At 45.2% G+C, this 17633-nt stretch overlaps 1 protein-coding gene across 1 annotated transcript in view; it reads left to right on the top strand.

The window, feature by feature from the left end:
- Positions 1 to 17633, top strand: part of Sorl1 (sortilin related receptor 1) — a 161657-nt gene that overhangs the window by 73797 nt on the left and 70227 nt on the right. The window contains exons 13-18 of the mRNA XM_057768142.1: positions 5258 to 5436; positions 7514 to 7700; positions 9257 to 9385; positions 9861 to 9946; positions 14496 to 14668; positions 16160 to 16291. Coding sequence (XP_057624125.1) covers positions 5258 to 5436; positions 7514 to 7700; positions 9257 to 9385; positions 9861 to 9946; positions 14496 to 14668; positions 16160 to 16291 — 886 coding nt within the window. The remainder of the gene's footprint in view (positions 1 to 5257; positions 5437 to 7513; positions 7701 to 9256; positions 9386 to 9860; positions 9947 to 14495; positions 14669 to 16159; positions 16292 to 17633) is intronic.

Genomic DNA, 17633 nt, shown 5'->3' with positions numbered 1-17633 from the left:
CTCACCCAAAAGGTGCCAATGCACGTACCCTCCCATCAGCTCTCCGCTCCTTTCCTCCTGCCTACTAAATGCAATTGCTGGTTTATTATCACCTAGTTTTTGAGTTACATCTATTCATTTTTTATAATATATGTGTGTTCACACATGTGAAGTGTGTTTGTGTGTAGGTGTGTGTGAACCTGTGTGCATGTGCGTGTGATGGCTCAAGGTCAATATTAAGAATTTTCCTTGATTATGCTTCTCCCTAGGTCTGTGAGGCAAGGTCTCCCAGTCTAACTCAGAGCTTGTCCATATAGCTTATCTCCTTAGCTGTTTTGCCCCAGGGCTGCATTCTGAGATTAGGATTGCAGGAGGGACACCCTGCCTACATGGCATTTACGTGGATTCTGGGGATCTAAACGCTCGTCCTCTTGCTTCGATGGTACGAGTGTTAACTGCTGACTCATCCCCGGCCCAGCATTTCATTTTTCTGATCGATTTTACTAAAGGACAGATGTCCAGTGTCTTCTATCTGAAATTCGAGCAAGTAAGTATTGGAAACTTCATGTGGAATCTAATTTTCTTGATTTTGCTTATTCTTTAGATGCCTGAAAGCATTTCAATTTAATTTTAGAATTAAAAAAATATTTCTACAATTGGTCTGATACCCTTTGCTTGTACAGTCACATTCAAGTTTGCTGTCTAAATTGCTGACCAGAGCATGGAGCTGTATGAGAAACTTAAATCTAATTTTGTTTTGTGATAAAATATATATCAGCCCACTTCACATTATTTCACCAGCAACAAATGAATGTTATCTGTGTGGTCCACAAAGATCTCCTTAAAAAAATTGTTCTCACATCATTATCCTTGTTGGTTGGTTTTGATTATCAACTTGACGGAATTTGGAATCACCATGGAAACAAATCTCTGAGCATGTAAGAGGGATTACCTCAATTAGGTTAATTGATGTGGCTGGTACCAGTTCATCGGCTAGAGTCTTGGACTGAATGAAAAGGAGAAAGGGAGCTGACACACACACTCATTGCTGCACGTTGGTGCAAGGTGACCAGGTGCCCAAGATTCTGCCATCTCGACCTCACTTCGGTGATGTTTTGACCTCACAGTCAAACTGTGAGACTAAACAAACCCAGTCTTAAGGTGCTTCTGCCTGGTGTTTTATCATAGCAACAAGATAAGTACCTAACACAACCCTTTTGCTCAAATCAAGAATAGTCAGGACGAAAGGAAGTGGGTTAGCTTGTTGTGACAAGAAACCATTTGAGTTTCAGCTGTGGCTTCCGGTTACCTACGTGAGTGCTTTTGTAACCATTCTCAACTTCCTTCTCTACTTTAGGTAAACAAAGTGACTGTTGGTCTCCAGTCTTTAGGATCTGTTCTGCCTGACTCTTGGAGAAATTACTGAAAAGGACTCTGATCATTTTGTCTTTATTTCCTCTTGTTCCCTAGGAGGTGTTTGTTTTATGCCTTTAATTTCCCCTTGCTCAGCTTGAAAACCATTCGGCAATAAGGACAAAAGTGAAATACAAATTCTTTGTGAAATCTTTATTCTCTATACTATTGGCCACGAGGACAGTGATCTTGTTCCTTTATAATCCTCTACAGAAGTTACTAGCTTTCCAGCCTGCCCACTGCCCTTCATGCCCATTGACTCCGCTACCCCCCTCATTGTCCTACCAGCCCACTGACCTTCAAGCCCACTGACAATAGTCTACTTGTTATTTTGGTAATTTGAATTATGAGTCCTGACTCTTGAACTTAAACTATCTGATTTCTCTTCAGATAAACTTCTAGCTATCGAGAGTCAGGGCAGAAGTGAACTTCTAGGAAGCTGACTTCTGTTAAATCTTCTCTTAAATCTTTTGATCTAGACGATATGTCTCTCCCTATCTTGACTGAACATATTCAGAAAATATATAGCTCTTTTTGTCAGCCACATGATAATATCATGTTTAGTAATTACCTTTGCTTCTCCCCTTTAAAGTCTGTAGTTACATGTTTTATTTTGTATTGATGTATATATGATGTTTCTATTGTCTTGGGAGTTTTTAGCCATGTGCCAATTTTTTTCTAAGCAATTTGTATTCTTCATCACTAAGCAGAATAAGGATCAAGACACAGGATCATCATCTATGACTTAAAAGTGTAAAGATGGGGGTTGGGAGATGAATCAATGGATAAAGCGATTGTTGTTCAAGTACGAGGACCTAGATTTGGATCCCCAGCATCCATGTAAAATGGCAGGCATAGTGGTGCACACCTGTAACTTCAGCCCTTTGGAGCAGGGCAGAGATAGAGGAAGATCTTATTAGCCAGCTAGGCTAGCCAATTGGTGAGTGCCAGGGTCAGTAAGTCAGTGTCTCCGGTCCAAAAATAAGGTGAAGAGTGATGGAGACACAGGACAATGTCAAGTTGACCACTTGCTTCCACACATACATGAGTGTGTATACACACACACACACACACATATGCAGAGAGAGAGAGAGAGAGAGAGAGAGAGAGAGAGAGAGAGAGAGAGAGTAAAGAAAAGAAAAAGAGATCTGTGATTTTTTTTTTCCTGTCTGTTGTCATTTTAATTTCATGAGTAAGTGAAATTTAATTTCACTACCTCTCTTTGGTAGCAAAATGCTGGGATCAATGTGACCTAGATGTTCCCTTAGCTGTTGCTGTTGTTAGATCACAACCCTTTCTTCAACATCCTGAAAATTGCCATGTTCTAAATGAGGCTGTGCTTGGCCACACACCTGCCGGTTTGTCTCCTTTAATGACTTACTTTCTGCATCTTCTGGGGATCTATAAGGAAATGATTCATTTCTCAGGATCATCTTTGGTTGGAGGATCTCTTAAATGAAATTAACTTGACCATGTTAAAATACATGGCTTCCTATGTCATCATTGAACAGATGGACGACTCCAAGCATGCCTGATTAATGGACCAACTCCGAAGGTGGCTTTAGGTGTGATACTGAACCTGCATCTTCTTAACGTTAGAAAAAGAACAAAAGCCAAGGGATGGAATGGGTTAACCATACCTGATTAAACCTCACTTAAACTTCAGTCATGACATTTGGATGAGAATTTACTCTCAGGTATGACCTGTGCAGGTTGGGGCGCACTTAGTCCCCCAGTGACCTGGGGGCTGCAGACCCCATCGCTTAGTTTACCCTTCAGGTGTAGAGATGAGTTCACAAATCTCAGTATGAGAGGAAGTGTTGGGATTGAGTGAGCTTGTGTGGGGAAGAAATTCGTGTCAAATTGCTGAGTCCCGAGGGAGTAAAATGAAAAGTCCCTAAATTCTAGGAAAAGTGAAAGAAAAAGGTTTGTGTGTGATTAGAATTTTGTGGAAACCTGGTAGCCCCTGGGTTCTCGAGAAAACTCGAATGCAGCGATTCTCACCGCTCATACTACGGGGGCCCTGGATGATGCCCTATCCTCTGGGAGACCACTTAAAAGCTGGTGCGATCGCTCACGGGTTTTTTTTTTTTTTAAATTCTGAAGTCGTGGACTTGTCTTTTTCTGCCCTAGCGCCAGTTTTCCCACTGCCCTTTTTAATTCTTACGAACACAGACAGGAAAGCTGGGAGCAATGTAAAGAACACTCTGGTGGTCTTTGCTAAGGCGCCAGCTCGCTTACCTTCCTCCACCTGTGTATTTATCTGTCTTCTCCATTTTCTCCTTTGAGCTCAAGTTGTTTCAAGAACGGTTGCAGACTCCTGCCCTTTCATGGCTCACTGGGCACATAAACATGCGTCCCCAATAAGTAAAGGCCTTTTCCTCTTTGATTACGTTTGAAAATCTAAGATGGACTGAATATCTCTCGGTGGCTATTTGCTCAGTTGTCTGGTGTTGCTAATGGTGATGCCTTCAGGGTTCAGTCATTGCAGAACTGTGCCCTGCGTTGGATTTACACATTTCGCTATGACAAGCCCTCCGCTAGCTATTTTATTTGCTTGGCTTTGATAACATTGGAAAAAATTAATCTCTCTGTGTGTGTGTGTGTGTGTGTGTGCGCACACGCACGGGCGTGCTCAGGTAATCGTGTATAAGTGGTGCATGTGTGGAGGTCACAGCATGTGTGGAGGTCAGAAGACAACCACTGGAGTTGGTCCTCACCTTTCACCTTGTTAGAAGCAGGGTCACCTTGTTGTTTGTTAGGTTTGCTGGCCCACGAGCTTCCTGGGGTTCTCTTGTCTCTACCTCCCAGGCTGCTGTAGGAGTGCTGGAATTACAGATGCATGCGACTGTGTTCCGCTTTCCGTGAGTTTGGGGGATCTGAACTCAGGTCTTTATATTTGCATGTCAACGGCTTTACCACTGAGACGTCTCTGCATCCCTCATGCATGTGTATCTAAGTATATAGAAGCAGTTGTCGTCAACGCTGTCCCACACCCTACATCTGTCCAGTTGTGTTGAATGGTGCTGAAAGGTTGTGGTGAATAAGGAGCTTGTGGTGTCTGATTGCCCCACTGCTGGTGTGGAGCAAGTGTAGGAAAGGGAGGGGGTGGCTCATCGCCCTGCGTAAAGTTGGCTTTCCCCCAGCAGTGAATGGTTAGTTTGTGGGTTGATATCTTTAGACCACGTGGGCATTCTAGTGCCCTGAAATTTCACATGGCCATTTTGGCATCTGATGATGATCCTTATCTGATTTGATTCTCACAGTGACAATTACAGAAGGATAACACTATTATTACTTTTTAGTAACATTACTTTCTACTGTTTGTTTTTAGTATTACTTTTTAGTGATATTAGGTGACTTCCAGTATAAGAAAAAATAACTTTCTTCCTCTTTTTCCCTCCTTCCCTTCCTTTTCCCCTCTTTCACTTCCCTCTTCTCTCTCTCTCTCTCTCTCTCTCTCTCTCTCTCTCTCTCTCTCTCTCTCTCCCTTCCTCCCTCCCCATGTCCTCCCTTTATTCACTGTCACGTTACCATCATCCTTCTCTTCTGTGTTAAAATTTCCCTAAATCTTGCTGTTCATAGTCCTGTCAGCTAGCTCCTGTGTCTTTTGGGGGGATGTTGGAGGCTGAACCTAGCACTGTGTGACACCCCAGTTCTTGTATTCTTTCCAGGTGACAGGATTTGTCCCTAACGTTCCCTTGCTTTTCTGGCACCATCATAAAATTGCTCTTTCTCTGTCATGACCGGGTGGTCGTTTCCTCTTAACGGAGTACTGGTTATGACCACTAATGATGTGTGTGGAAACTGAGGCCTGCCTTCTAGGACCTGTAACCTCAAGGCTCCTTTTGCTCACATTGGGCAGGTATAGCACGAACGAAGGGGAGACGTGGAAGACATTCGTCTTCTCCGAGAAGCCTGTGTTTGTGTATGGACTTCTTACAGAACCCGGTGAGAAGAGTACCGTCTTCACCATCTTTGGATCAAATAAGGAGAATGTCCACAGCTGGCTCATCCTGCAGGTCAATGCCACCGATGCCTTGGGTAAGTCATTGCCCCCAGCTTAGATACAGTATCCTCAGTTTGTGATTCACTAGGTGAGATCCGCCCAAGTGAATGAGTGAAAGACCCAGGGCACAGGTGATTTCTGCTTTACTCAGTTTTTAGTGGACTCTTTATATTCTTGGTGCCTTGGCTTCCTTGCACAGTACCTGGCATGTAGTATGTCTAGATATATATCTGTTAAAAGTGTGGATGGATGTATGGAGGAAAGGTTAGATGGACCTATTCAGTGGTATGTTTGTGTTAGCTCTCCATCAGGGAAAGGGCGGAAAACATTATTTTATTTTGGCTCCTGGTTTTGGTTCATAGTTCCTGTTCATGTTGGGCTGTACTAGGGGAGCTACGACGGAAGAAGTCTGCTTATCCTTTGGTTTCCAGGAAGCAAAGAAAGAGAGAGAAGAGGAGGAAGTGGGTGGGATGCCAGCGCGTTTGTTAAGATCAAACCCCTAATGACCTTACTCCTCTAGCCCTCATTTCCTGAAAGTCCCACCACTTACCCACAGTGCCATGGGCCAGGGACTAACACCTGGATCTTCAGGAACATTCATGATCCAAAAATAGCACCGATTCAGGGCCATTCGAAGGCTGTCTGGAGTCTAGATATGCTCTGTTGGTGCCCTTGAGATCCTTAAGCAGGGAGGCCTGATGGACTCTTGAGTGCTCGCTCATATGGCCGCATCGACCTCTGCCCTCCCTCACTTCCCCTTAGCTAACATTACTCTAGCCGTCCAGAATGCCCCCCGTGTCTTCTTATTGCCACCCTTTCAACCTCAACCTCCGGATCTAGCACCTGGTGTCTTTCTTCTCTGTGCTCCGAAATAAGTGTGTCCCTCACATCTTGAATTATATGGCCGTGCCTGTAATTATGTTCCATGTTCCATCACCTAGTTGTGAGGCTCTGCAAAATACGGACTTTTCCTGTGCTTATTTTTATTTCACCTCCCAAGTTTCTTTGTTGCCTCACAGACGGCAGGGTTTTTAATAACTCTTTGCTAATTGGAATGGCAATGTGTTGACAGGTATGCATCAGCTTCGGGTAGTATTTAATCTGACACACATAAAAAAGATCCAAGGCACCAATCTAGACATAAGCATAGAATTCCCATAGGCACACTAACTGACATTTTAAATGGTTGTGGGCTGGTGGAATAAGTGTGAAGTTATCTTGTCATTTCCCAGTCTCTCTGCATAAAGATCCTGTACCATGAAGTAGGGCAAATGCATCCTTCAGTGCCCTCAGCCCATACTCAGATGTGCCTTCATCCTGAGGAAACAGGATGGGTCAGTGATATGCCGACATCACCTACCAATGGGTCCCTTTTCCCTAGGAGAGAGCTCAGTCCCACCCCTGCCCCACTCACCCCTGGCACTGATTTATGAAAGGAGCTGCCAACTGTCCTAATAGAGATTTGTCTAAGTATTGGTAGATGCCAGAATTCCAGTACTGGGGGAGGTTGAGACATGGGGATCAGGAGTTTGTGGTTCACCCAAATTCTCTAGATAGATCCTCTTTTTAATAACATGCAAGCAAGCCACCTAAAACTCTGGGCCAGTGAGATGATTCAGCAGGTAAATGTGTTTGCTGTGCAACCCTGAGACCTGAGTGCAACCCTGCGAGCCCATGTAAAGGTGGAAGGAGAGAGCTGACTCCAGAACTGTCCTCTGATGCCAGGGTACACATACACACAGTAAATAAATTTAAAACAATCCTAAATCCCATGCGCGCGTGCGTGCACACACACACACACACAGTGCACAAATCAACCAAAATAAACAGCAGCAATCACCCCTCCCCCCGTGTCTCAAATTTTATGATTCAGAAGTTTGGATGGTGTCATATGTGACTCGCATCTTCATGGCTGTTATAGCAGTCTTGCCTTCATTCTCAGGGATACTGCTCATCCTCAGCACACAGTGACTAGAGATGGCAACTTTGACTTCTGCCCTTGCTGGGTGGCCACAGAGACACGAGAAGTGGAGGGCTGAGTTGAGGGTAGGGAGACAGGAAACCCTGCACAGCCTGGATCTGATGCTTTGCTCTGCCCTTCTCTGTTCTCAGGGGTTCCCTGCACGGAAAACGACTACAAGCTGTGGTCCCCATCTGATGAGCGCGGAAACGAGTGTTTGCTAGGACACAAGACAGTTTTCAAAAGGAGGACTCCCCACGCAACATGCTTTAACGGGGAAGACTTTGACCGGCCAGTGGTCGTGTCCAACTGCTCCTGCACCCGGGAGGACTATGAGTGGTTTGTTCCTCCTGCATGAGTGGGGCTTTGAGTTGGGTCATATCTTCTCTGCAGTGTGAGGATAAAAGATGGAGAACATGCTCTCTTTCTCCGAGGGTGGGAATAACATTCACTGAGCATGCTTTCTGAGTCAAGAACGGCATGAGGCACTTTTTACTTAGGTTGTCTTCTAGTTCTACAGCCATGTGGTTCAGTAGGGGTGTGGCTTCCCAAAGCTTCAGTCATTTCTATAGGGCCTCATAGTCAGAGTTTGTTTACTGACCTATAATAAGGCTCGGCACTCAGCAGAATTAAGTACCACACAAGTTCTAGCAGACCTGTAGCAGCCCAGCCAGTTTTTCCAGGAGATTGAGCTTCTGCTTGTTTTGTGGGGGAGGACTTTTATATTTCTTTTTCAAAAAGCAAAATAGCAACCAGGAGGGAAGAAAGCCAAAGCTTTGTTTGATTTCCTCAAGGACTTTTTACTTAGTTTTAATTTTATTTCTTGGTACAGTCACCTTTCTCTTCTGGAGGAGGCCAGCTCCGAAACACCCTACAGATTCCAGATGCAGGTGGTGCCCGTGTTGAAAGCTAAAATAGGAATGAATGCAAAGGGGTAGGGAGGGTCTAGCACCTGGAGCCTGCTTAAACCTGGGGCAGCGTGTATATTTTATCAAGACCCATATGTGTTTGGCTAAATCTAGTTGGTTGTTTTTATGAAACCAGAGTTTCCTGGAACACAACCAGATCCCTTCACCAAGGACGTCTTTCCTTCATCTGTGAGCACTCCCAGAGGCATAGCTGAGTAGCAGCACCCCTGGAACCAAGTGGCGTGCAAAGCCTAAAGCATTTACCACAGGGCCCTCTTCCAGCCTCTGGTCTAGCACCTATCAGAGGGCTCTGGCTTTAGCCGGCCAAGTACAATGATGCCGAAGGTAAAACGCAGTTAGTGCCTCAACTGCCCCTGAAACAAAAGCTCCGAGCTCGCTGCAAGCCCACGCTCTAGGCACACCTGACAGAAGGGACCGTATACTGTGTACTCAACAACAGAAACCACTACGGCTAAGCTCTGCTCAGCTCAACTCTCCCCAAAGGCCTTTGAGGCTCCTCCTGCCTACAAAATGAGGTCCCCCGCCTGCAGGGCCTCCACTTCCTCCTGTCACCTTTTCCACCTCATCTCCACTCACTGACTCCACACCTAGTGCTGGTATTGGACCCAAGGCCTTGTGCGTGCTAAGCAGGCACTGTACCAGCTGAGCTATAACTAACCAAGAACAGACAGGCCCTGAGTCTGGATAGGCAGATGAATGTAGACGAGATTTTCCTTTGGCATGATGGCTTGCATCATTTTTTTTGTCTGCTTAGGGTATATAGCGGTGACTCTCCAGATGGGACTCTGATACACAGCTTTTTTATGCAGATATAGCTTAGTATAACTAAGTGGGGGTTCTTTAAAGGACCCGTGGAATTGCCCATAGAATTATAAGTACTAGGTGGAGATTAGATGTTGCAGGGTTGTTTCTGAAGTACCAAGGCTATGTATTTATGGTCTAAATGAACTCCAATTGCCTTTTCAGTGACTTTGGCTTCAAGCTCAGTGAAGATCTCTCCTTAGAGGTTTGTGTTCCAGACCCCGAGTTTTCTGGGAAGCCCTACAGTCCTCCTATGCCTTGTCCAGTGGGTTCTACATACAGGAGAACGAGAGGGTACGTATCACACAGTTGGTTGAGTCAGGCTTACAAGGGTCTGCCTGGGGAAGGAGGGAGTTAGGAGGATCATGTGTCTCTGCCTGCACCCTTTAGGTGAATTTATTCTCAAACCCCAAGTTACAGACTGCAGGTGGTTGGACAGCTTTTTAAATTAATGGCGTCTGCAGAGTCTCCTATTCCCAGTGAGAAAACACCTCCTGCCAGCTTTTCTGCAGGGCTGAGGTCACCCTCAGCTGGGGAGACATCTTCAGAGGAGTTTATAGAAGAGACATATTTTGAAGTGTTTCCCCAAGCAGTGTATTAGATTGTCTGGATCTGGCCACTCTAAAGAATTACAAGGAACACTGATTCAGGGTGATCAAAACCATCCTTTTGACTTTGACCAGGAGTATTTGCTCAATTGGGGTTACCTCCATGACCCATGTGTACCCTTTGTGTTTCTGACTTCTCGCTTTGGTGGTGGGGGTAACAGCTATCGGAAGATTTCTGGGGACACTTGCAGTGGAGGAGATGTTGAAGCGCGGCTGGAAGGGGAGCTGGTCCCCTGTCCCCTGGCAGGTAAGACAGGCAGCCTCTTCGTTTTGCCTTCTCGAGTGCTGGTTGGGTCATTCTGGTCTCACCCACCTAAGCATGTGGCTTTTCTTAGAATTTAAGCATCATGGAAGCCCCTTCTCTAAGCTAGGCACATGAAACTCACATGTAGTCTCCCACCTTGGAAGAATGGGAAATATTTGGTGACAGGTCAGGCTCGGGGGAGGGGGGTTAGTCTACTTGGTGTCTGTTGTATGTTGAACACTGGGAATTGGGATATAGTCACAGGCCTTGGTGTGTCTCTCGGTTTGTCAAAGTTGAATATAAGAGACTGAGTTTCCTTTTAAACTAGCTAAGTGGTCTATCTTAATTTCATACTAAATCTTAGTTTTGTTAGAATTTCAATTCACTTGTCCATGTGTTGGCAGTTGAATTGTCTCGACAGCCCAGTGATGCAGAGATCCTTGGCTCCAAAAAGAACTATTTTATGTGTGTCTGTATGAGGAAGCAAGCAGGTTCAGAGGGAAAGATGCTTCTAAGGTCGTATATCTAGTAATTGACTTTGGTAAAATTCAGACCTGAAGGTCCAGGATACAAATGGCCTTTAAGTGTTAGTCCTATTTCCCATTGTTACTATGCCTACTAATAGAAAAGACCCTCTTGGAGAGGTTATGAAGATATGAGTGTATTTCAAACACATTTTAAGCTGTTTAGTGCTGATGTCACGTGAGTTATTGGTAATATAGGCGCAAAATTTGATTCCTTGAAAAGGTGATTGGACATAGCTTAGTGGACAAGAGCACTTTGCTATGCAGGCATGAGGACCTGAGTTCAAGTTCCCAAAACAAAAGCTAGACACAACTGTGTGCATGCTTGTAAGCTCAGTGTTGTGCATGGGGGGAAACAGGAGGCTTGCTGGGCTTGCTGGAGGCCAGCTGGGCTCCAGCCTGAGTGAGGGAGTCTGTCTTTAGGGAGTCAGACTGAGAGCGATGGAGTGGGACATGTGATCTTCAGCTGGGCACACATACACATGTGCATGCACACCACACGCACATACACGCACACACATACATACACACACAGAGACACACATACACACACATACATACACACACAGAGACACACATACACACACATACATACATACAGAGAGAGAGAGACAGACAGACAGACAGACAGACGGACACACAGACACACACAGGGAGACAGAAAGACAGACACACAGACACACCACAAGAAATAAAAAAGGGATTGCTTGGCCTCTTTTCTTCCTTCACTATTTCTAGGTCTTATTCAATCAGGGCTTCCTTCCTTCCTCAGAGACTTCATCACGCTCCTGCTTGTCAGTGAGGGCAGGTGAGTGGCCCTGGCTTCCATCAGCACGCTGTTGTGATGGAAGTGCCACGAGCACCCAGAGAGTCATGACATAGACACACCATCTTCCATCTTCCACAGGCAGGCCACACAGGGCAGCCTGCTGCCAGCTTTCTGCTCTTCGGCTTGCCCGGGTGTTTTCATGCTAAGCTCATTAGGCCCTTAATTTAATCTCCTATCGTTACCCGAGTAATTAACATACCTCACTGTGGAGACGTAAAAAGAACCACTAATTCAGCAGAATTCCTGCAAATGAACAGATAATATTCAAATGTTCCCTCCACGAGCCGCAGTGATGAGGGCTTGGGTGAGGAGGGTTTGAGTGATTGCTCTTAAGGGCCTGGAGTACATCCTTTTGTCATAAATACTTCCAGGGATAATTCAGCAAGAGACATAATTGTTTGTTTAAAGCCATCAGAACTGGCAAGAAAGCTATTTTCTCTTCCAATAGAAGAGGAGGGAGCAGGGGATGAAATGGAAAAGTCTCATTTTAGGATGGGTCATTCCCGAAGTGCAAGCAAGGAAGTTCTCAGAGGAAAAAAAAGATATTTTGTAGGCCTAATGGGAACCATAACGTCTACAAAGATGAGGTAATGTGGGCATCTGGAAGGATTTTTAAGATGCAGCAATTTTTCTTCTTTATGATTACTGTAACAATGGATCTTCCTAGGCTGGGCTTATGCATGGCTGCACCAGCCAAAGCCTCTGCTCCATTTCTAGGTTAGGACTCACACATGAAAGCATCGCGTGCTGCTCCGTGCCTGCCTCCTAAGCAAGGTCTTCTGGTCTTCGACCGTGCTGGAAGGGTGCTGGGTTCTTAGAAGAACCAAAGGAGCAGGGAGGGTGCTGGGTGCTGGGGAGAGATGTGGGGCAGAAAATTCACTGCTGGCCACGTGGCTTTCATCCTGTGATCTGCGTTCTCCAGTGCCCAGCCTTGGAATGAATGACATTAGCTACCATGAGGTGGTACCTCGGGTATTTTTGAAACATAGTGAGAATAAGGAAAAAGAGGCAGACTTACCTTACTCAAGATTTAGATAGACTAATCTATTATTTAAAACTTTGGGGGGCAGTGCTGGGGATTAGCCCAAGACTCTCCACATATTAAACAAGTGCTCTGCCCACTCTTACTTAGTGGATTTTCATTTTCAATGTGTTACCAATATTGAAGATATTTTAAAATCACGTTTATTTGTGCGTATGTGCAGTGAGAAGGAGGGTTGTGTATATGTGTAGAGGTCAGAGGCCAGTTCTTAGGAGTTGATTCTATTCTTCTACTGTGTGGGTCTCTGGGGATTGAACATGGGTCATAAGTGTTGAAGGGAGGAGGAGAGGGCCTGCTTTTTGTCCCGCCCGCCTGGCTAGCTTACACCCGAAATAACCACACAGAAACTGTATTCATTTAAACACTGCCTAGCCCATAAGTTCTAGCCTCTTTATTGACTAACTCTCAAATCTTGATTCAACCCATTTTTAATAATCTGTGTAGCACCATGAGGTTGTGGCTTACCGGGAAAGATTCTAACCAGCTTCAGTCTCAAGCAGGAACTTCATGGTGTCTACCATTCTGCCCATCTTCCCAGCATTCAGTTTGGCCTACTCCACCTATCTAAGTTCTGCCCTATCCAAAGGCCAAGGCAGCTTCTTTATTCAACACATATGAAAGCAACACATAGACGGAAGGACCTCCTACACCACATTAGGCTTGACAGCAAGTACCTTTACCTGCAGAGCCACCTTGCCAGCCCAATATTGAGGCTTTTATAAAGCAGGTGGTTATATGGGTATATGAGTTCATTGAATTGACAGGATGAGAGAAAGACAAAGCGGGGTGGGCAGGCGGGGGGAGACAGCCAATTCAAGCATGTAATCAAGGATTCATGTCCGCATCTTGGGCCCACATGTCCCACACACAGCATGGCATCAGTGGATGCTTTAAATGTTTTTAGAGATATTTTTATTGTTAGTTTATTTGAAGAGATGACATGAGCAGGCACAGACTCAAGCAGCATCTCAGTACTGACTTTAGTTTTGCTCGAGAACCCACATGGGCCAGGCTTCTCATCCCTTTTTCTGAGTGTCATCCTTCTAGTTCCTCTGGGGTTTGCCCTTGTGTTTCATTTTTCCCAGCATCTCTGGACCGGGTTCTTTTAAAATTTAATTGCTACACAAGGTACTGTAAAGGATACAGGTGAACAGCAGGTGATGGAGCTGTGTAAGAGATGCTGAGGGTGAAGTACGGCTGGCAGGCATCGGGCTTCCACATCCTTCCTAGTCTTTCCAACCTCAGACACTTCTCTGTGTTCAGCTATCCCAGGATTCTGTGTGTGCCGTAGACAGAGATGCCCATTGCTCTGTGCTCCCGTGAAAGGGTCCTGGTGCCTTCTGGGCTATCTTCTAAGTAGAAAGAGAGTATTAGGTCTTAAGTTACAGTTGTGTGACATTAGGTAACACTCTGAAGCACATTGACCCTCCATTAGCCTTAAGAAAGCATCGTCATGAGGGTCTACACCATTCAGAGCAGCATGGTGTAAAGGCAGAAACACAGACTCTGAATCCAGACAGCTTGCTTCCTAGCTGTGTGTCATGAGTGAATGCATACTCATTCTTCAATCTCACGGGGGTTTGGAGGACTCAACAATGCCTGGTACGTAGTAAGTACATTGTGTAAACATTTGCTGAGCAGAAGCAGAACTTCTGTAATTACTCTGTGGAACATTTTGTAATCATTCCAGAACAAATGCATTATTGCTTGGGAAATGGAACGGGTCGGCCTAAAGCACAACAGGGCATTGTGAATAGTATATATGACTGAACAAACTGGGTGGGACACTTGGGTAGAAGGCTTCAGATGTTACCAAGTCGTCACCAAGATAATGGTGCAGTGGGGCTGTCAGACGATATGATATGGAATAGCCTGTCACTTACCACTGATGCGTGTGACCGAAGACTGTTAGGCAGAGCTCGGAAATATGAATGTTGAAATAGATTTTTGTCTTCGCTGTGTAACAAACCACAGATAAAGAAATGCACTTACTAGGTCAGAAATGGGATGTTGTTCTGTGTCCTGAGTCTAGATTCCTAAGCTCTTGCACTTGATCTCCTCTTGTGGGGTTGGGATTTGTGTGTGAGAAGGAAGTTGGTCAGGCCTGCCAGGCAGTCTTCAGCATCCCTTGCTATCATGATTGCTTTGTGTCTGCAGAAGAGAACGAGTTCATCCTTTATGCTGTGCGGAAGTCCATCTACCGTTATGACCTGGCCTCGGGAGCCACAGAGCAGCTACCTCTCTCAGGGCTGCGGGCGGCTGTGGCCTTGGACTTTGACTATGAACACAACTGCCTGTATTGGTCGGACCTCGCTCTGGACACCATCCAGGTGAGTCTGTCAGCTGTTGGTTAGGTCTTGAGACTGTGGCTTCTGACTGCCCAGTCCTGAGAGGCTTCAAGCGAGGCTAAAGTAGGTGAGCCACAAGAGGTTTGCACATAGTAACCCATTTCTGGGATGCTATGGAAATGGTAGTTTTCTGTTGTAATTTTCTTCCTCTGCCTGGCTATGTCCCATAAGAATGATGAAGGACGCCCCCAATCTGTATCGCCAATTGCATCCAAGGTCTCATATTTCCTGCTGGGAAGGTTCTGGAGCCAGCGATGTGTGATTGTCACTTGCCACCTTCCTCTTTAGTGTCTTCCCTTCCAAGTCAAAGTGTAGTGACACTCCAGTTCTCCTTAGTTCACATTACTACCCTCTCCAGGTCTCCTGAACTCACAAGAACCAGGAAGCACTTGGGCATGCAGGGAGGCCAGGTGGGGAGAGGGGGGATGGCTTCAGCCCAGATACTCAGAAGAGATACAGTGGAGTAGATCAGTGTTTACCTAGTATACACAAGGCTCCAGGTTCAATTTTTAGAATCACAAAAATAAAACAACTACACTACCACAACCACAACACACACAAACACACACCACACATACACCCTGAAGAATATAGATATTAAAAATCCATTGATAGATCAGACACATGGCCATATACTCAAATATATGCATTTTAAAGATTCTTTTTTTAAATTTTACTTTATGTGTATGGGCGTTTTGTCTGCATGTAAGTCTGTGCACCATTGCATGCCTGGTGCCAGTGGAGGCCAGGAGAAGTCCCCTCTGAAACTATGGTTATAGACTCTTGGCTAGTGGCCATGTGAGTGCTGAGAACTGAGCTTCCTTCTACAAGAGCAGGAAGCTCTTTAAATTGCTGAGCCATTTCTCCGTCCCCAAATGAAAGATATCAGTGGTAGATATCTTATTCAGCAAGCAGGCCATAGGCTCAAAAAAAGGCAAAAAGAGAACTGTATCATATTGACTCATTTTCTACCTGGTTCCAAAGTCCTGACCTAATATAAAGTTTTGTTTTTTTGTTTTTTGTTTTTTATGAGGGGTGGGGTTAGGGAAAACCACTGAGAATAATTGTCTCAACAATGGTAAGAACCTTGCAAGGGTTAAAGATTGTGAAAGGAGACAGGAGAGTTAGAAAGTAGTGGCGGTCTGTTTTTCATTTGTTTTCAAAACAGCAGATTCCTATGTCTCTGTAGAAAGGTCATTACTCTAAGACAGTCCATAGTTTAGTAACCTGTGTTTATAAAACTAGCATTCAGTAAGAGAAACAATTAGATTCTGCCTGTCACTATGTTTAAAGCAAGGTCTTAAAGATTCTCCTATCTAACCCAGCTTCTGTACCTACACATTTCCTCCTATAAAACCACACGCCCTTGGCAAACCAGCTAGCCGAAGGCAGGGTTACTCGCTGTGGGGCTGGCTGACTGACCTGAGTCCACTGCACAGTTCACAGTGTTGATTGCTGCTTTCTCTCCCCCAGCGTCTCTGTTTGAATGGGAGCACTGGGCAAGAGGTGATCATCAATTCCGGCCTGGAGACTGTGGAGGCTTTGGCCTTTGAACCCCTCAGCCAATTACTGTACTGGGTGGATGCTGGCTTTAAAAAGATCGAGGTATGAGTATTCCTGTGTTCTTCATTAAGCAAACAGGGGGAGCAGCTGGGCTTTGAGCCAGATTTGACACTAAAACAGAAAACAGTGTGTCATGTAACCCTGGAAATTTCCCAGGATTTCCAGGGCCTCAGCTTGCTGAACCTCTGAAGAGATGAGAGGGGTCATCTCAGAGGAACCCATGTGAGGATGCAAAGTTCAAGGTGCCATTTAAGATACAGAAGAGTTTGTGTTTTAGCTAGCAGGAGGATCATAGAATAACAATAATGATGACGATTTCATAATGTTGTAATCATCATAACAATAACAGTCCATTACTACCTAAAGCAGCAATGACTCTGTCATTATCGTTATTGATGTCTATCTATTACTTAGCTGCCCAGAAACCTGTTCCACCTCGTAGAGCCACAGTTACACGAGGGTGATGAAGGGCGTGTAAACTGCCCAGAGTATTGTGTTGAAGAGTTATCTGTGCCCTGTCTGGCAGGAATCCTGGCCCAGCAGCTCTTTGTTTTGATGCAGTATGGAGTTGTGACATGCAGGTTAATTGGAAAAAAAAAAAAAACAAAGTAGAGAGACACAGAGAGCTAAGTGACATTGTGAGAAGGAGACACAGACTTGAGAGGCGCCCTGGATTCATGCATCATCCTGCCAGCTATGGGACATGCAGCAAGGGATTTCCTGAAACTTATTTTTCTTAATGTTGAGAACAAGATTCATTTACTTAGCTGTTGAATGAGTGCTCCTTGGTGATGTGCCAGGCCTGCTCTTAAGTTTGGTGATGCAGTGAGCAAGGTGTAGGGAAGGGCACAGACATTCTCTCTCTGATTGAATTTAAGTTTAATGGCACTGGTATGATGGTGTATACCTGTAATTCCAGCACCTGGTTGGGGTAGGGGGATCAAGATTTTGACCCAGCCTGGGCTACATAGTAGGTTAAATGTCCAGCCTGAGATATATAGAGCTCTTGTCTTAAAACAAATGGAAACCACTGACAACTACACAAACTGGCTCAGTGGAAGAAGCAAAGTGACAAGGAGATAAAGGAGCCTGCCCTGATGAAGATGGGTTCTGCTCAGAGCATGAAGCAAGGCATGGGATTGTGTGACTGGGGAGCAGATGGTGTAGAGAGAGGTGAAGTGAATGGGGAAGCTTCCACCCTCTGAGCTGACCCCGATGCTGGAGGGGAGTCTCCTCCGGACACTGGCAGAAGAATTGCTATAGGGTAGTGTTGGCGGTTGGGTACAGCCAGCACTCCAAATCTGTAGTTTTCTATCCATGAATTGAAAATAGTGTCACCCATTCCTGAACAACTCAGCAACACCCATTTACTTAGCACCAACAC

Source organism: Chionomys nivalis, chromosome 4, assembly GCF_950005125.1.
Source record: "Chionomys nivalis chromosome 4, mChiNiv1.1, whole genome shotgun sequence".
NCBI lineage: Eukaryota > Metazoa > Chordata > Mammalia > Rodentia > Cricetidae > Chionomys > Chionomys nivalis.
Note: the sequence above shows the minus strand (reverse complement) of the source record. Positions and strands in the feature narration are given on the sequence as shown.